Source organism: Acinonyx jubatus, chromosome A3, assembly GCF_027475565.1.
Source record: "Acinonyx jubatus isolate Ajub_Pintada_27869175 chromosome A3, VMU_Ajub_asm_v1.0, whole genome shotgun sequence".
NCBI lineage: Eukaryota > Metazoa > Chordata > Mammalia > Carnivora > Felidae > Acinonyx > Acinonyx jubatus.
In genome coordinates, this window is record NC_069388.1 from 77,788,887 (window position 1) to 77,808,997 (window position 20,111).

Consider the following 20,111-nt stretch of genomic DNA (forward strand, 5'->3'; position numbering starts at 1 on the left):
GGGACAATGGGGAGTCACTGTTTAATAGGTATAGTTTTAATTTTACAAGATGAAAATAGTAATGGGGTTAGATGATGGTGATGATTCCACAACAAGGTGAAGGTATGTAACACCAGTGAACTACACACTTAAAAATGGTTAATTAAGATAGTAAACCTTAAGTGTATTTTACCAAAATTAAAAAGGGCAAAGCACCATGAGGTAACACTACATACCCAGTAGAATAGCTCAAATTAAAAAGACTGACCACACCAACTGTTGAAGATATGAAGCAACTGGAACTCCCATAAGTCGCATGGGACAACTGCTATGGAAAACACCTTGGCAGTTTCTTACAAAGTTAATCTTACATTTACCATATTATTCAGCAATTTCTTTTCTTCGTATTTACCCACAAGAAACAAAAACATATGTACAGAAAAAGATTTGTATATGAACATCTGTCAACTTTATTCATAATAGCCCCAAACCAGAAACTCAAATGTCCATCAAGAGGTGAATGGATAAGGAATAGTATACCTATAAAAGGATATACTACTCATCAATAAAAACTAACAACCAACCAATACATGCAACATTTATCAGGCTCAAAATACATGTTGACTAAAAGACACCAGTTACAAAGAATACATATTGTAGTGTTCCATTTACATGGAATTCTATTAAATGCAAATGTAATCTTTTAACAACAAAAAGCAGATCAGTAGTTGCTTAGGGCTGGATGGTTGGAAGAAGGGAGGAACTGATGGTAAAAAAGCAGGACGGAACTTCTGGTGTAATAGAAATATTCTATATTTTGTTTGTGTTGGTGGATTACACAATTATATACATTTTCCAAAACTTAAAGTTTTTTTTTTTTTTTTTTTAAGTAAATTCATTACCAGAGCACCTGGATGGCTCAGTCGGTTAAAGCGTCCATCTTCGGCTCAGGTCATGATCTCACGGTTCGTGGGTTCTAGCCCCGCATCAGGCTCTGTGCTGACAGCTCAGAGCCTGGAGCCTGCTTTCAATTCTGTGTCGCCCTTTCTCTCTGCCCCTCCCCCACTCATGCTGTCTGTCTGTCTCTCTCTCTCTAAAATAAACATTTAAAAAATAAATAAGTTCATTATGTACTGAGTATACCTCAACTCCATATCACCTACAAAAATTAACTTAAAATGGATCAAAGACCTAAATGTTTAAATACTGGAACTATAAAATTCTTTATCTTGACAGAGAAAAAGAAAGAGAGCATGCACAAGCGTGTGAGAGGAGAGAGAAAGAGAATCCCAGGCAGGCTCCCACCTAACGCAGGGCTCCATCTCACAAACCCTGAGATCACAAACCCTAAACGCAGGGCTCCATCTCACAAACCCTGATCCAAAACCAAGAGTTGGACGCTTAGTGGACTGAGCCACCCATGCACCCCCAAAACTGTAATTCTTTTTTTTAATGTATTTTTTTAAATGTTTATTTATTTTTGAGAGCTACTGAGTGGGGGAGGAGCAGAGAGGAGGGAGACAGAAGATCCAAAGCAGGCTCTGCAGTGACAGCACATAGCCCAATGTGGGGCAGGAATTCACAAACCATGAAATCATGACCTAAAGTCAGACAATTAACTGACTGAGCCACCCAGGCACCCCAAAACTATGAAATTCTTAAAAGAAAACAGAGTCATCAATATCTGTGACTTTGGATAATATACTACTTCCAAGAATGAACCTTGGGGGTGCCTGGGTGGCTCAGTCGTTTAAGTGTCTTAACTCTTGACTCTGGCTCAGGTCATGAACTCTTGGGGTGAGTTCCAGCCCTGTGTGAGGCTCTAAGTGCAGAGGCTCTAAGTGTGAGGACTAAGTGCAGAGCCTGCTTGGGATTGTTTCTCTCTCAGCCCCTGCCTCCACCGGTGCTTTCTCTCCCTCTCAAAATAAATAAACTTAAAAAAAAAAAAAAAATGAATGAACCTTAAAACATTATGCTTAAGTGAAAGAAGCCAGTCACAAAGGACCATGTACATATTGTATGGCTCCATTTATATGAAATGTCCATAATAGGCAAATCCATAGAAAGTAGAATTAGTGTTTTCCCAGGGCTGAAATGTTTGGGGGAAAATGAGGAATGATTGCTAATGAATATGGCATAGGGAGTTTCCTTCTGAGGGGATCAAACTGTTTTGGCATTAGTGGTAATGTTTGCACAAGTCTGTAAATATACTAAAATATCACTGCTTTTTAAAAGGCTGAATTTCATTATATGTGAATTCTATCTCAAAAATTTTTAATTTAAAAGTATACCTCAACTATACCTCAATTAAAAGGAAAAAAAACTAAGAAACAAGAATGACTGAATTTATAAGTATTCTATAATATGTGAAGAGAGATGCATAATAAATAGGGGTGTAAGCTGGCTTGCAAACTGTGTCTCAGGCATGCTTAGTAGCATCTCAGGCATTGCCAGGCTACAATGTGTCATATTTGGTAGTTAACATTATCTTATTAGTAATACTTCATAAAAATATCTACAATTTCAAAAGAAACAGAGAAAAAACCTTTAGCTTATGACTGATTTCCTGTAAGCCTTATTCCAAACTAAACTTAGAGCAAGTCTGCAAACAAAATTCCTATAAATGACACATAACTACTTGTTAACACATTTAAAATCTCCCACTTTGCCAAAGAACTAAAAAGCACATTAGAATTCTAAGAGAATTAATGGGGTAGTAGACATGACTAATAAAACGCAAGAGATGTTATAAGTCACAGAACTATAATAATAACGAATAGAGGTATCTATTCTAAAAGGAAAATATCATAGTAAAATATATTTAAAAATAGAAAAATAAGTACTGAAACCAGTGGTAAGAATAACAACAACTTGGTACATAATGATAGGTTTTCTAAATCTATTTTCTTTTACTAACTTGGTATTAAATTAAGAACACTTGACTCCTAGGTTCTAAGGTAATTCTAAACCACAGTACTAAAAAGTTAGTATTTGAATGGAATGTTTGATAATGCTACTCTACTTTGTTGGAAGTCAGGAAAGGGAGCATCCTTTCCATTTAGTCCAAAACCAGATTCTGCAGTTTGGTATAGCAATATCAATTTTTTAATATTCCACAATTTTATTTTCTTAATACTATATAGAATAGTGCTTCTTCACGTTAATAGTTTATCTAAAAAAAAGACAAACTTCCTTTTTGTTAAGTGCAAATGATTTTGTGAAATACTTTTTAAAAAATCTGTAGGGGCACCTGGGTGGCTCAGTCGGTTGAGCATCCGACTTCGGCTCACGCCATGACCTCGCAGTTTCTGAGTTCGGGCCCCGCGTCGGGCTCTGTGCTGACAAGCGCAGAGCCTGGAGCCTGCTTCAGATTCTGTGTCTCCCCCTCTCTCTGCCCCTCCCATGCTCACACTCTGTGTCTCTCTGTCTCTTGATAATAAACATTAAAAAAAAAATCTGTAGCCATATTCAATATCTGTAAAATCTTCTCAGGGCTTACTCTCAATTCCTGTACCTAATTCATTTCAGACCAGTCACAAATGGTCTAAAGACACTTATTTGAGTAGCACTACTATAAAGGAAGAAATACTCAAAACAAAATGAAACCCTGAAAAAGGATGTTTTCCAAAATTTGAAGACATATAAACCAGTTCTTTTAAAAGCATCCAAACATTAAGACTGTATAAATACTAGTATGTAATTTATTTACCTAAAGGAAAAAGAATTACAAATTACCCATAATTCAGAGTCATGAATTTTGGCACTTAAATTTTAACAGGTGTCATGGAGAATTCTTATGAATAATTTTTATCAGATACTGTATTTTTCAAAACTTAGTTTTACTACACTCTATAATCTTCCTTACTACAACAAAGCATGCGGCAAAAGATATACGTGCTAACAAAAAATGGAAGTGCTTAAGATAGGACACTATTAACTGGTTAAAAACTGGTTTCACTTACCACAGTCCAGGATTCCTGCTCTTTAGGCTCCAGAATTCCAGAATTAAAAATTTCCAATAACTGTTGAAGCCCTCCAGCAGCAACAAACTGTAAGCAATTGTGAGAGTACCAGTAAGAGAGATGCAGCTACAAAATGTCTTGAAGACCTGCTTTTGATTCAGTAACTGGATGTGTGTGTATTTATGTATACGTGTGTGTAAAATATGCATCTTTAATCTAGGAAATTACTCTCATTTAAATAACCAAAATAACTTCTATGTAAAGTGATAACATACCTTATTTTCAAGAAATTTTTAAAACAAGATTCTTGCAAAAATCCATAAACGTATCTTTAAATTCCACTGACAATTTAACTATAGACACTGAAGTGTCCTAACAAAGTATTCCAATAAAGGAAGAAAATAAGTGTACCAAGGCATTAAATAATCTCACCTTATTACTGTGATTTACAGTAATACATGATTTTTAAACCATCCTTTATTTTACTAAATTTAAAAGTATTAATTATGATACCTACTTTTGGAAAATTAGGGATAATTTTAATCAATACACTATTTAACACATATGATCAAACCTTGCAACTCCAGGAATTTTTACTATTTTCCACTTGATCCTCACTTGAATCATCTGAATCTGGATAAAGATCACTGTAACTTCCCTGTGGGAACAGCAAAAAATAAAGATAAAAAAATAAAATAAAATAATGGTAAGAGGGGTGCCTGGGTGGCTCCGTCAGTAAATCATCTGGCTCTTGATTTCAACTCAGGTCATGATCTCACGGTTCGCAAGTCTGAGCCTCGTATCAGGCTCTGCACTGACAGTGCGGAGCCTGCTTGGGATTCTGTCTCTCTCCTCTCTCTCTGACCCTCCCGCACTCTAAGTAAATAAATAAACTTCAAAAAAAATGTTTAAAAAAAAATGAGACAAGGTGGCAGGAGAAAAAAATTATTCTAGAATTAAAAGATAATAGGGGCATCTGGGCAGCTCAGTTAAGCTACTGACTCTTGATTTCGGCTTAGGTCACGATCACATGGCCGTGAGATCAAGCCCTGCTTCAGGCTCCATGCTGAAGATGGAGGCTGCTTAGAATTCTCTCTCTCCCCTCCCTCCCTCTCTCTCAAAAAAATAAAAACAGAAACAAAAAACCCACCACATTCTTGGAACACCATGGTGGCTCAGTCAGTTGAGCATCTGACTTGATTATCACTCAGGTCATGATCCCAGGGTTGTGGGATAGAGCCAACTATCAGGCTCCGCACTGAGCCTGAAGCTTGCTTAAGATTCTTTCTCTCTTGCTCTCTCGCTCTCCCTCTCCCCCACTCACATGATCGCTTGCTCTCAAATAAACAAACAAAAATAAATAAATAAAAAATAAAAGAATATAACACATTCTGGAATTTGGCTCCAGAGAAAATACAAGTATTTGACCATAAGAATGGAAATGCAATTACCGTTGACTCTCTCCTTATCCTCCTGTTAGGTTTTCCCAGTGCTTCAATAATTTCCAGGGCATATAATAGCTTGTGAGCACTCTTAATTTTGAGAAGTTCTTTCCAATTAAGTCCATCATTACTCTTAAATTAAGAAAGGAAAAACATAGGTTTTCTCAAGCCAACTTACTAAGGGATCTCTCCCCATCAAAAAAAATTTAAAGAAATGAACACTATATAAGAACTCAAATATTACATATACCTTGAAATATGTTCAAACCTATGAAGACCAACTGTATTAACTAGTATTCATGGTATGCTTAAAACACCAATTTTTCATTAAATTTTATTAAAATTAATATGCAAACAACAGCACAGGAAAAAAAACTCTCTTAATAACTTTTAAAACAGATGAGGCAATGCAACATCTTCCCAATGAAAAAACCTATGCAGCCTAGCTGAATGCAACAACTTTTAAAGATACAGAAGCAGTAAAGTCTATTATTTAATACTTATAAAAAGTTACACCTGCACATTTAGAAGTCATATGCAAATACATAAACCTTAAGATACTGTTATTTTCTACTCACAATTTATGAAATGATATTCACACAATGTGCATCTCTGATAATATTATTAGACCTACTCTGAGTCATCAACTAACATTTCTCAGGCTTACCTTGTTCACATCTAAATCATTTGAGATACATGACCTTCTGAAATCACATGGCCAAGTCCCAAGTCATAGAAAACCATTAGCGAACAACATTAGGACACTGTTTTTTCATTCATCGTGTACGTGTTCTATTGCTATCTCCACCTAACCCTTTATTATATAGCTTTGAAAGAATAATCTAATTCTTTACAAAGATATCTAACACTTACACTTGTGAGGTCATGCCCCAACAGGAATATTTAAAACATATAGCAGTATGAAACACTAATATAAAGGCAAATTATGTTTTTTAAATATAATTTCAGAAAACATCCTTGCCTTGCATTAGGCCCACATTATTAAGTGTAACAAGTAAATGAACATTAAAATGAACTGTCACTTTTTATCCATTAAATGGGCAAAATTTTACTAAGGATACAGGTCAACAAGCAATCTTATACACTGCCAGGAGGAATATAAAATGGTACCATCCTCTAGGAGAGCAAAAAGATGTTATGGGTTTACCTGTTCGTCTGAGATATTCTGGAATGCCATCAACATATTAGGACATGTAGGAAGAAGCATCAGTAGCTCCCATACACGCCTAGAGAGATTTTCTGCATGAAGATGAAGTTCTTCACATCTTAAGCTCTACACAAATAAGAATAACTGCTTATCAAGACAGATCACTAAAAAAAATAAACCTAAATTTAAGTTTAACTTTTTTGCATAAAATCCTTGTATCAAATTTGGTAACATTTTTTAGTCTTACTTTACTTTTTAATTTTTTGAATGTTTATTTATTTTTAAGACACAGAGAGAGAGAGAGAGAGAGAGAGAGAGAGAGAGAGAGAGACAAGAGTGTGAGCAGTGGATGGGCAGAAGGAAGGAGACACAGAATTAGAAGCAGGTTCCAGGCTGTCAGCACAGAGTCTAACACAGGGCTTGAACTCACATACTGTGAGATCATGACCTGAGTCAAAGTTGGACGCTTTAACCTAATGAGCCACCCAGGCGACCCTAGTCTTATTCTAAAAGTAAGAAATAAGCCATTTGTTCCATAGTAAACAATTTTAATTTTTTAAATGTTTATTTTTGAGACGAAGGGAGAAAGAGGGTGAGTGGGGGAAAGGCAGAGAGAGGAGGAGACACAGAATGCGAGGCAGGCTCTAGGCTCTGAGCTGTCAGCACAGAGTCCCACACAGGGCTTGAACCCACGAACTGAAGATCATGACCTGAGCTGGAGTTGCACACTTTAACTGACTGAGCCACCCAGGCATCCCAACAATTTGTTTTTTAATTATTACTTATAAACAATAAATATATTTATTCAATAAATTGATTATGTCAAAGTAGCAGTTTTTAAACTTGTTATTGGATGCTTTTTGGAAAAAAAAAGTGACCTGTAAATCTTGATACTTTAATTCAGGAAACTTTTCAAATAGAAGTGAAAACATCTGTCTTACAAAGCCATTCAAGTAAATTTCAAGAACATTATCAGGTCACTATTCTAACTACAACAAAGTCTTGGTGAATTAAATCCTTGACCTTACACATTTGGTAAAAGAGTACATCTTTTTTATTTTGCTAATCCATATCTTATTTTCCAGTCTCACATAAGCAGAGATTAAGAGGAAAGCAAACAATTTTTTAAAAGCTACTTTTTTCCATTATCATTTGTTAAATTTGAACTCTGTAAGATGCTGAGATAACAGTAACCTGAAAAAGGTTTCAGAAAATATATAAGAAATAGGCAAGTTTCCTTTTTTTAAAAAATTACAGCACAACCCCAAGAAGTAAATAAACAGCTAAAGCTAAAATTTACAATTTTGGAATTTTCCAGGGTATGAATTTGTGTATTATTCTATTACTACTGCTGTCATAAGGACTTTTTGCTAGGATACAATGGATGCCAAAGGAATCTTCTGTATATCTATAAAAAGTTTAGTTCTTTCTGTATAGTGATATAAAGCTAGCATATCTGAAAACAAGGAAATCTTAAGAGTCTCAAAGTATCCTTTGCTTTTCACAACCCTAATGAAGAGAAGCAACCCAAAGTAACATTTTTAGTTCAGTTGGAGAAATGGCACTGAAAATTCTTCAGTAACATAAATTCATTCCTTTGTAAACACCAAGTTTAAAAGACAGAAAAGTAAGGCTGTACTCTGTGCAAAGAAACAATTTGAAGGGAAAAAAAAATCCCAGGTGCAAATGTATGTGCTAGGTTATGATTAAAAAGCCCCACAACATGGGTCATTCACAGCAAAGATCCTCTGTTTTTATTTTTGTAACCTTCCACAAGACCAAACCAGTTTTGGGAAAACAAAGGAACCCCACATCACCAATGGTATACTTGCCACAAAGTTCAAAAAAAGACCTGCTCAAAACTGAATTCTTCCTCTCCAGTTCAGGCCTCATCAGGACTATTACAATGGCCTATTCACTGGGCCTCCTACCTCCAAGTCTTTGTTTTCTCTAATACATCCATCACATTAACACCTACACTTTGTTTCTAATACCCCATAAAAGATTTCATTTTGTTGCTTTAAAATGTTCCACGATAATGGCAAAGCATTTTACACAGAAGAAAAATCTCATATGGCCCTTTTGTGGTACAGGTTCCAATCTCCTTTTCATTTTTTAAATTACACTATATTCACACTCCCAGTATTTCAAACATGCCATTCACTTTTTCTCTGAATCTATAATGTTTCTCTTTGCTCTTAGCAGCAGGACCCAATTTGAAAGACTCTCCTTTTGCAAAATCTTCCCCAAATTTTTGTTCCCTATGTTCCCACATCTGTATAGCAACCCCCAAGAAAACGGAATTCTTCTAATTATCCTTCTCTCTTTTAAACTGCCCATACAGTGCTGACACGAAGTAAAAGGTCATTATGTATTTGTGGTATAAAATACAAAAGGTAAAAAAAAAAAAAAAATGGAGGCTCATAGGGATCTGTTACTAATTATTCTGCTTGAACAAAAGAATTTCTTAGGAATTTAAAAACTTGCCACCGCAAGAAACCCCAAGCTATGAGGAACACAGGGCTCCACAGCAGTTACCAATGCATCCACAATCAAACATATTTTGGAAAACAGGGAAAAAAGTCACTTAACATTCTTGGGAAAGAAACAATAAGCACTATTTTATATGGCACTCAATCTCAAAATAATAATTCACTGCATGAGACACATGAATGAATATCATCTTAGGATAAGTCCATTTAAAGGCATTAAAATATACATATATATCAGCAGACTAATACTGAATCCTTTAGGTGATCTCACTCTTTTTACATACCATCTTCATAGTGATCACCCACACCTTACTTCTTCAGACCAAACCCCTTCTCTGAGCTCCAAACACAATTATATATGATTCCTTGACATTACCACTTAACGTCCCAGGAGCATCCCTTCTTCATCTCAAATGGAAATCTATCCAGTTGCTCAAGACAGAAACCTGGATGCCATGTCCTGTTTTCCTTCTTCCTGAACATTGAGCCTATCTCCACTCCTAATCCAATCCACAACCAAATTATGTTGTTCTGACCTGCAGTCCACTTAATTTGTCCACTCCCTTCATTCTATTCCAGGGCACCGTCAGGGCTTTCTTGAACTAATGCATTAGGTTCCTTATTACTTTTTCTACTTTTACCAAACAAACCTATTACCTTAAAAACCAAAATCAGAATGTGTGCTCCTTCCCTCTGCTTAAAACATCTTACTGCTGATCACCTTACAAAGTGAAAAGGAGTAAAATAAAAACACGTTGCATGGCCAGACTGGTTCTATTCACCTTTCCTATCTTATTCCTCTCATTCCTCTCTCCCACTAGCCTCCACATTCTACTCATTATTAGCACTCCAACAATTCCTATACCTGCCTGATTCCTTATATGAAGGGCTTCAGGAATCAGATTACTGTATGCAGGCGATCCTTCAATTGTCTTCATTTAGGTGGCTCCTTTTCATCCTTCTAGCTCAGGTTACATATGGTTTCCTTCAGAGAAACCTTCCCTGACCAAATAATATATATGAGTTTCTGCCTATCCCTACTCCCTAATAACGTTAGTTTTAGTAGCCATCTGTGTCTAAATTTTAGCTGTTAGTTTACCCAAAACTATCTGCTAGGCATATCAATTATTTATCTTCCCCACTAGACCAAATGAAGGCTGAAACTGCCTATTTTGATCCTTGTAAAACAATACTTAAAACACACTAGTTTTGGATCATATTAGGCCATTAAATACCTAATGAATAAATAAATGGACTCATAGGTTTTATTGCACTTACAAGTACAATATTTTCCACTCAACAGAAAGACAAACAATATACTGTAAAAATAAAATCATATAGTCACCTCAGTATCTTCCACTGCCACTTTTCCTGAGGGTGGTTTAAATGATGCAAGCATCTCTAATAAATCAAAAAGAGTAGTTAAATGAGGTTCTTGTAAAAGCAAAAGCATAGGAATGTTGTCCTTCTGAGGGGGTGGTAGGCAAGATGCAGGCAGCTGAACACCTTCCCCTTTCCGTTCTCTTCTTGGTGCACCCAAAGATACAAATACCATCTATAAAAATAAGAGCAAAGGGGAAAAGTATAATATTAAGTATAAAATTAAAGTATTATGTATAAAATAACTTCACAAAACCCCCCACAAAACTTCACACACAATTAAAACAAAAGCAATAATTGTTTTTGAAGGATACCTTCAACCATTCAACTGTTGACTTTAATAGTCAATACACATCATTAAAACTTGGGCACCTGGGTGGTTCAGTCAGTTAAGAGTCTGACTTTGGCTCAGCTCATGATCTCACACTTTGTGAGTTTGAACCCCACATCAGACTCTCTGCTGTCAGTGCAGAGCCTGCCTCAGATCCTCTGCCCCCTTACTCTCTGCCTCTCCCCTGCTCACACATGCACACCGCCCCCCCAAATAAATAAACATTAAAAGTCAAACCACATTTGTGTGTACCTGCATATCCTTAAAACCAAGCTCATGAAGTGCTTTTTCATCATAATCTGTTGTTAACTCATGTCCAGATGAAATCATCCTGACAGGTCCCATAAGGCCTCCTTCAAAACAGCAGAAAACATTAAATGAACATTTTTATAAAAACTTATTTGCTGACATGAATACATGGTTACAGTATGTGAGCCTTCCTCCTAAAGAGCCTCATTTCACTAAATTAATCCCTTACTCTGCTTTATCTTTCTTTAAATACTTAATGAGCATCTGACATTATATATCTTTCTCTCCTCCAAAAAAAAATCCCAGTTCCATAAAGGCAGACATTTTATTACATTCAGAGATGTATTCCCAGTACTAGAACATAACAGGCATTCAAATTTTATTGTTTAATCCATGAACTTTTTTTAAAAAAGGAAATGCTTGACAGAGTAGGAAATTAAGCAAAATGATGAAATATCAGAGGAATGATTTAAACTTAAGTATTGTTCAATTTTATAAACTTCATGTAGAAAAATTCCATTGGATGGACACTACACAGCTCAAGAATGAGTGAGGTAGGCCTACTGCTTTCCATAATGATGCAATTCTTCACCAAAACTGTGTTACTATAATTCCTTAAATGTTTAAAGGCTAGTACCAAAACTCATCCATTACCCATTTTGGTTTTCCTCTCAGAACTTCTGATATTGCTTAGTGTATTCACAGTTTATTATTCAGAATAATTTCATCAAATTTAAAATAAAAATTCCATTAAGATTTCAGATAGAATACATTAAGACATAAATTAACTTGGTATCTCTATTATAATATGTGTACAGAAACATGCTAGGCATACCCACTTAGTCAAGTGTTCATTTATATATCTCAATAAAAACTCTACATTCAACTTCTGATACTTTGGCAGGTTTTTATTAAATGTCCTTTCTACCTTACTGAGATAATACAATCTATGATTATTTATATTTTTTACAATATTGAGATAAAAAAACCTTAGTTGTGATGGAATGCTAAGATAATATATAGCTGGTTTGGTTCCCAGTGTGTCAGATACTCTAAGCACACATAACTTTGTTCCAAAAAGAATTAAGATGGCTAGTACTTGATTTAGGCTCTTGAATTCTATTTGGTATGAGACAGGCCTACACTTACTATACGTTAACTTTTGATTATAATGGTTTGAATTGGCTTTTATAATTAACGGAGGTTTCCATCTTTTACCAGTTTCTTAAAAAAATATTTATTTTTTTACATTTATTTTTGAGGGGGATGCGGGAGGGGCGGGGGGGGGGGGGGGACAGAGACTCAGCAGCAGGCTCCATACTGTCAGTGCAGACCCCAATGTGGGACTCGAACTCACAAACCATGAGATCATAACCTGAACCAAAAGGAAAAGTGGGATGCTTAACTGACTGAGCCATCAGGTGATCCTCTTTTACCACTTTTGAAAGCGTCTTTTTTAACATAAGAACTGCTTAGTCCTTAAGAGTTCTGGAAAGAGTTACCAACTTTTAAAAATTTTAAGTCTTAATTCAAAAAATGTTTCTAACCAATAAAAAGCAACAAAAAATCTGAAAAAACCCTCTTATGATGGTGTATTAAATATATATACTTTTTATCCTTTGAAACTCCAATAAATTGAATTTTAAAATTTTTACTAATTATTGGACAGGGGGGAAAAAGGGAAGAGATAATATCAACCAAGTTTGTAAGTTGAAAAACAAATGAAGTGGTAACTAGCAAGACCCCAAAAAGATAAATGTCAAACCAGAGATAGGCTTATAACCTGTCATTTGATTTACTGGTTTAACACAGAAATAAGATCAACACCTGACAAAAACTAGGAAAGGGGGGAGGGGAAAACAGAGAGGGAGAAGGAGGGAGAGAAAGAGAAAAAGAAAAAGAGAGGGGAAGAAGAAAAGGAAAAGAAAATCAAGTCTGTGATCTATGAGACATTAATAGTCTAGGATATATTTAATTAGAGGCCCAGAAGTTAGGCTGAGGGCAAAGGAAAAAGAAAAAAAATATTTGAAAAATACATATAATTGCTAACCTTTTTCAAATTCGGTAAATATTATAGACCCAAAGACCTAAGAAGTTAAACTTACCCAAACTACATAAACACAAAGAAACAAGAAGGCACGTTAAAATCAATCCCCTGAAAACCAATGTCAAAAAAAATTCTTGGACTGTCTGACTGGCTCAGTCAGGAGATCAAGCAACTCTTGACCTTAGGGTCTTGAGTTCAAGTTTCACCTTGGGAGTACAGCTTACTTTAAAAAAATTTTTAAAACCAAAACAACAGCAAAAATATTCTTTAAAATCAACCACAGTTACAAAGACATACCGTACACAAAGGATGACAGAAAAAAAAAGACTTTCAATCAGAAACTCTGCAAGCCAAATGACACTGGGTAGCCCCTTAAGAAGTCCTGGAAAGAAAACACTTCCTGACCTAAAATTCTATGTCCAGTGAAAATATCCTTCAAAAGAGAAGGCAAAATGAACTTAACAAAAGCTTGAGAAAATATACCACCAAAAGACTTGGAAGTACAAACATTTTTAAAGGAAGTTTATTAGAAGAAAGAAAATAAAGAGAAATAAATCAAATGGAAATTTTGATCTATATATGGGAATGAGGAGTGCCAAAATGGTAAATATATGATAAAAAAGAGAAAAGATGACATGAAACTAATAAAAAATAACCAGATAATTTGCTAAACATTCTATTTAAAATGCAGAAACAGGAGTCTGGATTTTTAAAGATTCAACGATTAAAGACAAATAGCCTCAAAAAGATATGTTAACCATGAAAATGGGAGTACTCGAACAAAAACGAGATGTTAGATACTAAAAACATGACAGCAAAAAATGAAAAACTCCAAAGAAGGTTGAGCAAAATAAAGCTGAAACATCTCACCGGAAGTTCAGTTAAAGTCAAAGAAATGAAACATGAAAAAAGTAAGTTTGGAATAGTCCAAGAGATGCAACATGTAGATAATAAAGAATTCCTAGAAAGAGAAATTATTAAATAGTGGACAGGAAAACAATAAACTAATTCAAGAAAATTTCCCCAAATTAAAAGATACAAGTTGCCAAACTAAAAACTAAAGTACCCATCACATTAGTTGAAAACAGACCAGATACTCAGACTGGGTATTACAAAATTTGAGAACAAGAAGAAGACTAATTAAACCCTACAAAAGAAGAAAACAGAATATATTAAAAATGTTGGAAAGCAAATGGCTTCTGGAACAGCAGCAACAGAAGAAATGCAATGCAGCAATACCTCTAAAATTCTGAAACAAAACTATTTCCAATCTAGACTTGTGTACCCAGCCAAATTACCATTTAAGTATAAAAACATGAAAATTTTTGATTATTCAAAGAATCAAAACTTTACACCACCCAATCTCTCGAGAAGCTACTGAACAATTGCATTGTATTCCAGAAAGAAAAAAAAAAGTGAACCAATAAAAAAGGTATAGGATATCAAAAAAAGGATATCCAACATAAGACAGAGGCAAAGAGAAAAACCAAGAGGATGATAAAATGTATCATACTGCTATGTATCAGATTTGGAGAATAAAAGTAGGATCAGTGATAATACAGAAATGCATTACTGAGGGGCCATCATGACCAAAATTCCTGTTACCTGCATGTTATCTTCCCTGTGGAAGGAATGGCAAGTGGACTTGACCTGGATTCTTATCTGTACCTTAACTACCTTCACCATATGGTGGTGAGGTGTCTACTCTCATCTCCATGTCCTTTTATCTGAATCAGGAGAAAACATTCATATCTCATGGAAGAAATTCTTAGTCTATTCCTGAGAGCTGTAGTAGATCATGAAGAGATTAGAAAAAGTAATAAATACCCAATATATTTCTGTTATGTATTCCACTGTCTTGCCAACATTATACAGCACAATGGTGTATACAACACAAGACCTATACTTGAGAACTTTCCCATTGACATCCTCAGATGAAGCTTTATAAACCCTTAAGTTAAAATAAACACTCTCTTTAGCTTGTTTCCTTCTGTGATCCTCTAATAACAACTGTATTCCCCTTTTCCTTTATCAAATTTGTGCTTATAATTTTCACAAAACTAAACACATTTTTTAGGAATATATACATTAGAGGTAAAACTACAAAGAACACACAAAAAAATAAACTAAAAAGTCAAGACATCATTAAAGAGAAGTAGAAAAGAGGATATTAAAGAGAGATACACAAGTAGCTTCTAATAATGTTCCAGGTCTTAATCTGGATGGTATGTACATGGACACATTTCATTTTATTATTACTAATTTCATATTCTCTTTATGTAAAATATATTTCAACAACTAAAGAAAATACCTTTGACCGGAAAATCCCATAACTAGGTATTTACCCCAATGTACATTAGATGAGATAGGTGTGGGGATATTCTCTGTGGCCATGCTTGTAAATGGCAAAAAAAAAAAAAGCGAACAACCTAAATGTCCATTAACAGAGGATTAGTAAAACATATCACGGCACCACCATATAATAGGATATGTAGATTTAATGAGGTGACTTTCCACATGCAGTATAAATAGAATGCTACCATTTGTGTTTTAAGTACATGAATATTCTTACATTAAATCTTGGTATATCTTAAAGGGTATGTAAGAAAACAACAACAGCATTTGCCTCAGAAGCAGGGAAATGGATGGTTTAGAGATAGGGGTAGGAGGGACACTTTTCAACAACTCTTCTATGGTACCAAGAATATTTATTAATTAATCAAGAACAAAATTAAAGATCTGATACTTGAGAAGACACTTGTGGTTCCATCTTAAGCATGATCCACCTTACTAAAAGATGCCAAAGAATTACTGCACATAGGCAGGTTGAAAATCCTTAAGCTTTTAAACTTTAAGATTTTTTTTTCTAAATATATACTTAGCCTATTACATTTTACTTAAAATTTAAAGATCTGATATTATAACAGCTTCCTTTCATGGTTGTTCCTCTGATTAACTCATATTTTATGTACTATGGAAAAACACTAAAAATGCACTAGTGGTAACAATAAAGGAGGAATGGAATATACCTTTCAGGCCTATATGAAAAATTTAATATGATACTCTTTTGGAGGGAAGGGGAGATGTACAGGTGGGATTTAAGGGTGTATTATTTTCATATGCTCTGGGGAAAAAAGGGAAACAAAATATATCAAAATAGCAAAGAAAATTTATTGGGTACAACTGGGTACTTAAGTAGTGCAGGGAAACCTAAACTTCTAACTCTCTTATTGTTTATCAAACAACTTCAAAAATAAAATTTTAAGAAAAATGAGGAAAAATGTTTGCAAAAAACATCTGAAGCAACCCTTAATACTACCCTATGAATCAATGGCATGATACCAAAAGGTATCTAGAACCTTAGATACCAAAGGTTCTAAGTTCATATATAACAGAACCTAGAAAATATGAAAATTTAAACATTGGACTTACCAGGAAACTCTCCCTTTCGACTGCTTTGACCAAACTCCTGAAGCTGAGCTTGTTGATTTATTTGTTCTTTCTGTAAATTTTCATACCAATGAGTTACTTCAGCCCTAAGATCTGCTACCTGGTCACTAGGATACATTTCAATAGTCATCTGAAATATGAGATGCAACCAATTTAAAAATACAACAAAAACAGTTACTTGAGCTGGGAAATGTTATCAATTTTGAAACTAAAATTGTGTAACTACCTTGTCAGGAAGTCCGGCTGGCTGGCATACGACCCTTAGCGGCAGGGACTGTTTGTCACTCAGTGCTTTCAAATGACTACTAATACCAGTGCCTTCAATTTGCCACTGTCTGAGATGATAGGCAAACCTAAAACACACAAAAACCACACATAGGAAGAATATCATTTTAACCCATATTAAATGTTACAGAAGTTGTTAAATATTTCACAAAATGAAAAAGCCCACAAAAGGTTGTAGCATATTCCAATGTACTCTACAGCACGAAGTTTAGATTCATCACACTGAATTAAACTTTAATGCATAAATACAGCTAAGAGTTCCTTTAAAAAATAGTTTCCAAGAAAAATTACTGAGGGGGAAAAAAAAAACCCATTGAGAAGATTACTTATTTTTTTTAAAGGGGGGAGTGGAGGAAAGTAGTAGAGGCAGGAGGAATTTAAAGCAACAAACTAATCCAGAAAGTGAAATGGCAAGTTTTCATTCCTACATTCAGAAGAGGAAAAAAAAGGATTAGGAAACATTTTTCAGAGACAGAAATGTATCCTAGTAAATATATGTTAACCAGCCTAACAGAATTTGAGTACTGATTCCATGACGGCTAAAATTATAAAATAAAATCACAAAGACTAATCTTTAGGAAGAAAGGCATCTAGCAGGTGACTCACTAAATACTGTCAGTTTTCTAACTGATTTTCAGTCGTTGAAGACAGGATCCAAGATACCTGAATTTAGTTAAGAAAAGAATTACCAATGTCAAAAACTACCCAGCAATTCTAGAATAGGACATAAAGTAAAGGAATAAATGGACTTGATTTCCTAGAAGGTATTCAATGTCCAGCTTTTATGGCTGAGCAAAAGAGTGATCTTAATTTTTTGAGGCCAGATAATTATTTGTTGTGGGCAGGGGGACGTAGGGGAAACAGCTTTCTGCACTACAGGATGTTTAGCAGCATCCTTGGTCTCTATCCACTCACTATAATGCCAACAGTAGTCCCTTCTCCCTTCAGCTGTGGTAATCAAAAATGTCTCCAGACATTATCTAACGTACCCTGGGAAACAAAATCACTATGGCTGAGAACCACGGTTTAAATTATAACCTTTTTTCTTTTTAAAGAAAATCTTTTTTAAAAGACAGTTTTATTTACTCTCTTAATATAAGGAACACATAAACACAATAATTACTTTATACTGTAGTTCTATAAATGTTAGGCAATTTTAAATCAGAACTAAGCACATTAAGCACTTGAAATTGTACAGTGATACTACACAAAGATGTGCATAAAAATACCTGACATTTTTACATTAGATCTTAGTTTTTTGAATATTCGTTTCCTACTTTCTCTACTTGGCACCCAAAAAATAAGTATTTATGTAAGTTATTTAATACCAACATTAACTTCTAGAGTGAAACATGAACAAATATAAAGATTTCTATTGAAGGATACTACAATCATTTTTCATGAGTTAGAAAAAAATTGTATATCTGAGAAGGGATTTTTGAACTGAAATTCATTCAATTTATAAAAAGCACCATTGAAATTTAATTTACTTTTAAAGACTTTTAAAATAAATACTTATTCGAAAAACACAGGTAACACTGTGTGAAGACTAAGGGTTTGAACCAATAGGCCCTTTTTGGTTTGTGGTTTGTAGACTCTGCAGCAAAAAAGGATATTTTGGAAGAATATATATCATCTCATTAACAGTAACTATCTCCAATAGGAAGAGATAGATTACAATGACTTTAATTTTCTGTAGTATTCCCTTAGTAAAATATCTGAATTTATTATAAATAGTATGTATTAATTTTTTAATGAATTTGAATAAGACACATCACCACATTTGCTTACTTATTTTTATTTTTACAGTGGTAAAAGTTACAAGGCACTGTGATGTTTCTGTTCAAAAAAACTCTAGAGTTCCCTTACACATTCTTTAAAAACACAAGGAATTACTTAAGTATAATTCCCACAAATTGCAATCATAATCAAAATAAAGAATTTTGCAATGCCCAAATATACGAAATCATGAAGCCATGTTATTTATAAGGAATGTGTAGAATATCTTTTATTCAATATTTCCTGATATTTTAAGTAGAATCTCAATAAATATCAATTGTAAAATTCATTATCAAACTAACCTCTGAAGTTGAGAGATTAATTTTAACAATTTTTTCCAACACAGTTCTTTGTATTTTTACATTTACTCATGATTTTTAACAAACAGAATTTCTTAATTAAAACTATCTACTCACCTTTCATTTCAGTCGATATATTCATAAATGTTAATTTGCTTTATTTCTGTATTACACAGGGTATGTCTAAATTAATTATACAGATATTCATTAACACAGAATTTTTTGATCATGTTTCCATGGTAAATGGAAATTCAAAATTAAAATACTGTCTCCTAGTCCAGGAAGAAAAAAAAACAGCAAATGAAACAAATGACTCAACTTGATTCAACTATGAGAGATTATTTGATGTTCTTGGTGAGGGTTTTAGAAACGTTTTTTGGTGGTGGTGTTCTGCCTTTCAATCATAGTAATACTTTCTTAGAGGTGGAATTCTTTCTAGAGATTCTTATTCATGCATATCTTCTCAGTGTTTAAGAATTTTTAAAGCTCCACAATATTTACTGGGAACCTATATTGCCTATTTCATGGCAAAGTGGTACATATCATGAATAAAAATACCTCTATTACTAACCCTTCACCTGTGGTAAGTTAAGCTTTCTACCTGCCCCAACAAAACCTTTAATTTAATTTTAAGAATACTTTTGTACATGTCAGCAATAAAAAAAAAAGCCTGAAATTCACTGTTAATAATGTGGTATAAAAAAAATTACCTTCTCCTAAATGCTTCCAGATGTGTCTTCAGCATAAGGAGTCCTCTTTCTATAACAGTGAGACTTGAGTGTGATTCCTGTTCAAGACTGCTAGAAGCTATCATAAGACTCTCCATACACTTACTAATAAATTCTTGCTCCTTCTCCAAACCCGTTTTACCTGAAAATCAAATGTTTAGCTATGTTAAAAAAACTAAACAAAAAATAGCCAAACAAAAGATTCTCACATAAAAATCCTCACAGACAGTATTTCAAATCACTCACCATTAATATAATAGGAGTTAATATACTGGATAGCTGCTCGACTGACATCACCAGACTGTGCTCTTAGAGCAATGCCCCAAAATTGGTCCATACCACAAAGCTAAGAAAGAAAATATAATGACATTTATAAATTTTATCACTTGCCAAACAACGTAAATGATTAGAAGACTGAAATAACAAGTCTTAAAGTCACACATTATCAAAGACCTTTAATAACCTATATAGTACAATTCCTATTACAGGCAATTCCTATTACAGAGTTACTAAATAATAA

The 20,111-nt window shown here is 34.2% G+C and overlaps 1 protein-coding gene across 5 annotated transcripts in view; it reads right to left on the reverse strand.

The window, feature by feature from the left end:
• The window catches only part of USP34 (ubiquitin specific peptidase 34), a 248,246-nt gene that overhangs the window by 88,528 nt on the left and 139,607 nt on the right, over nucleotides 1-20,111 (reverse strand). For all 5 annotated transcript variants that reach the window (XR_008289340.1, XM_053200642.1, XM_027072388.2 and 2 more), the window contains 10 exons: nucleotides 19,838-19,937; nucleotides 19,574-19,733; nucleotides 16,727-16,853; nucleotides 16,483-16,630; nucleotides 11,007-11,107; nucleotides 10,389-10,598; nucleotides 6,552-6,677; nucleotides 5,393-5,515; nucleotides 4,516-4,599; nucleotides 3,942-4,028 (listed from right to left, as the gene is read on the reverse strand). Coding sequence is in view for 4 of the 5 variants with exons in the window: in XM_053200642.1 (XP_053056617.1) it covers nucleotides 3,942-4,028; nucleotides 4,516-4,599; nucleotides 5,393-5,515; nucleotides 6,552-6,677; nucleotides 10,389-10,598; nucleotides 11,007-11,107; nucleotides 16,483-16,630; nucleotides 16,727-16,853; nucleotides 19,574-19,733; nucleotides 19,838-19,937 (1,266 nt within the window). In the remaining variant the exon portion in view is untranslated. The remainder of the gene's footprint in view (nucleotides 1-3,941; nucleotides 4,029-4,515; nucleotides 4,600-5,392; nucleotides 5,516-6,551; nucleotides 6,678-10,388; nucleotides 10,599-11,006; nucleotides 11,108-16,482; nucleotides 16,631-16,726; nucleotides 16,854-19,573; nucleotides 19,734-19,837; nucleotides 19,938-20,111) is intronic.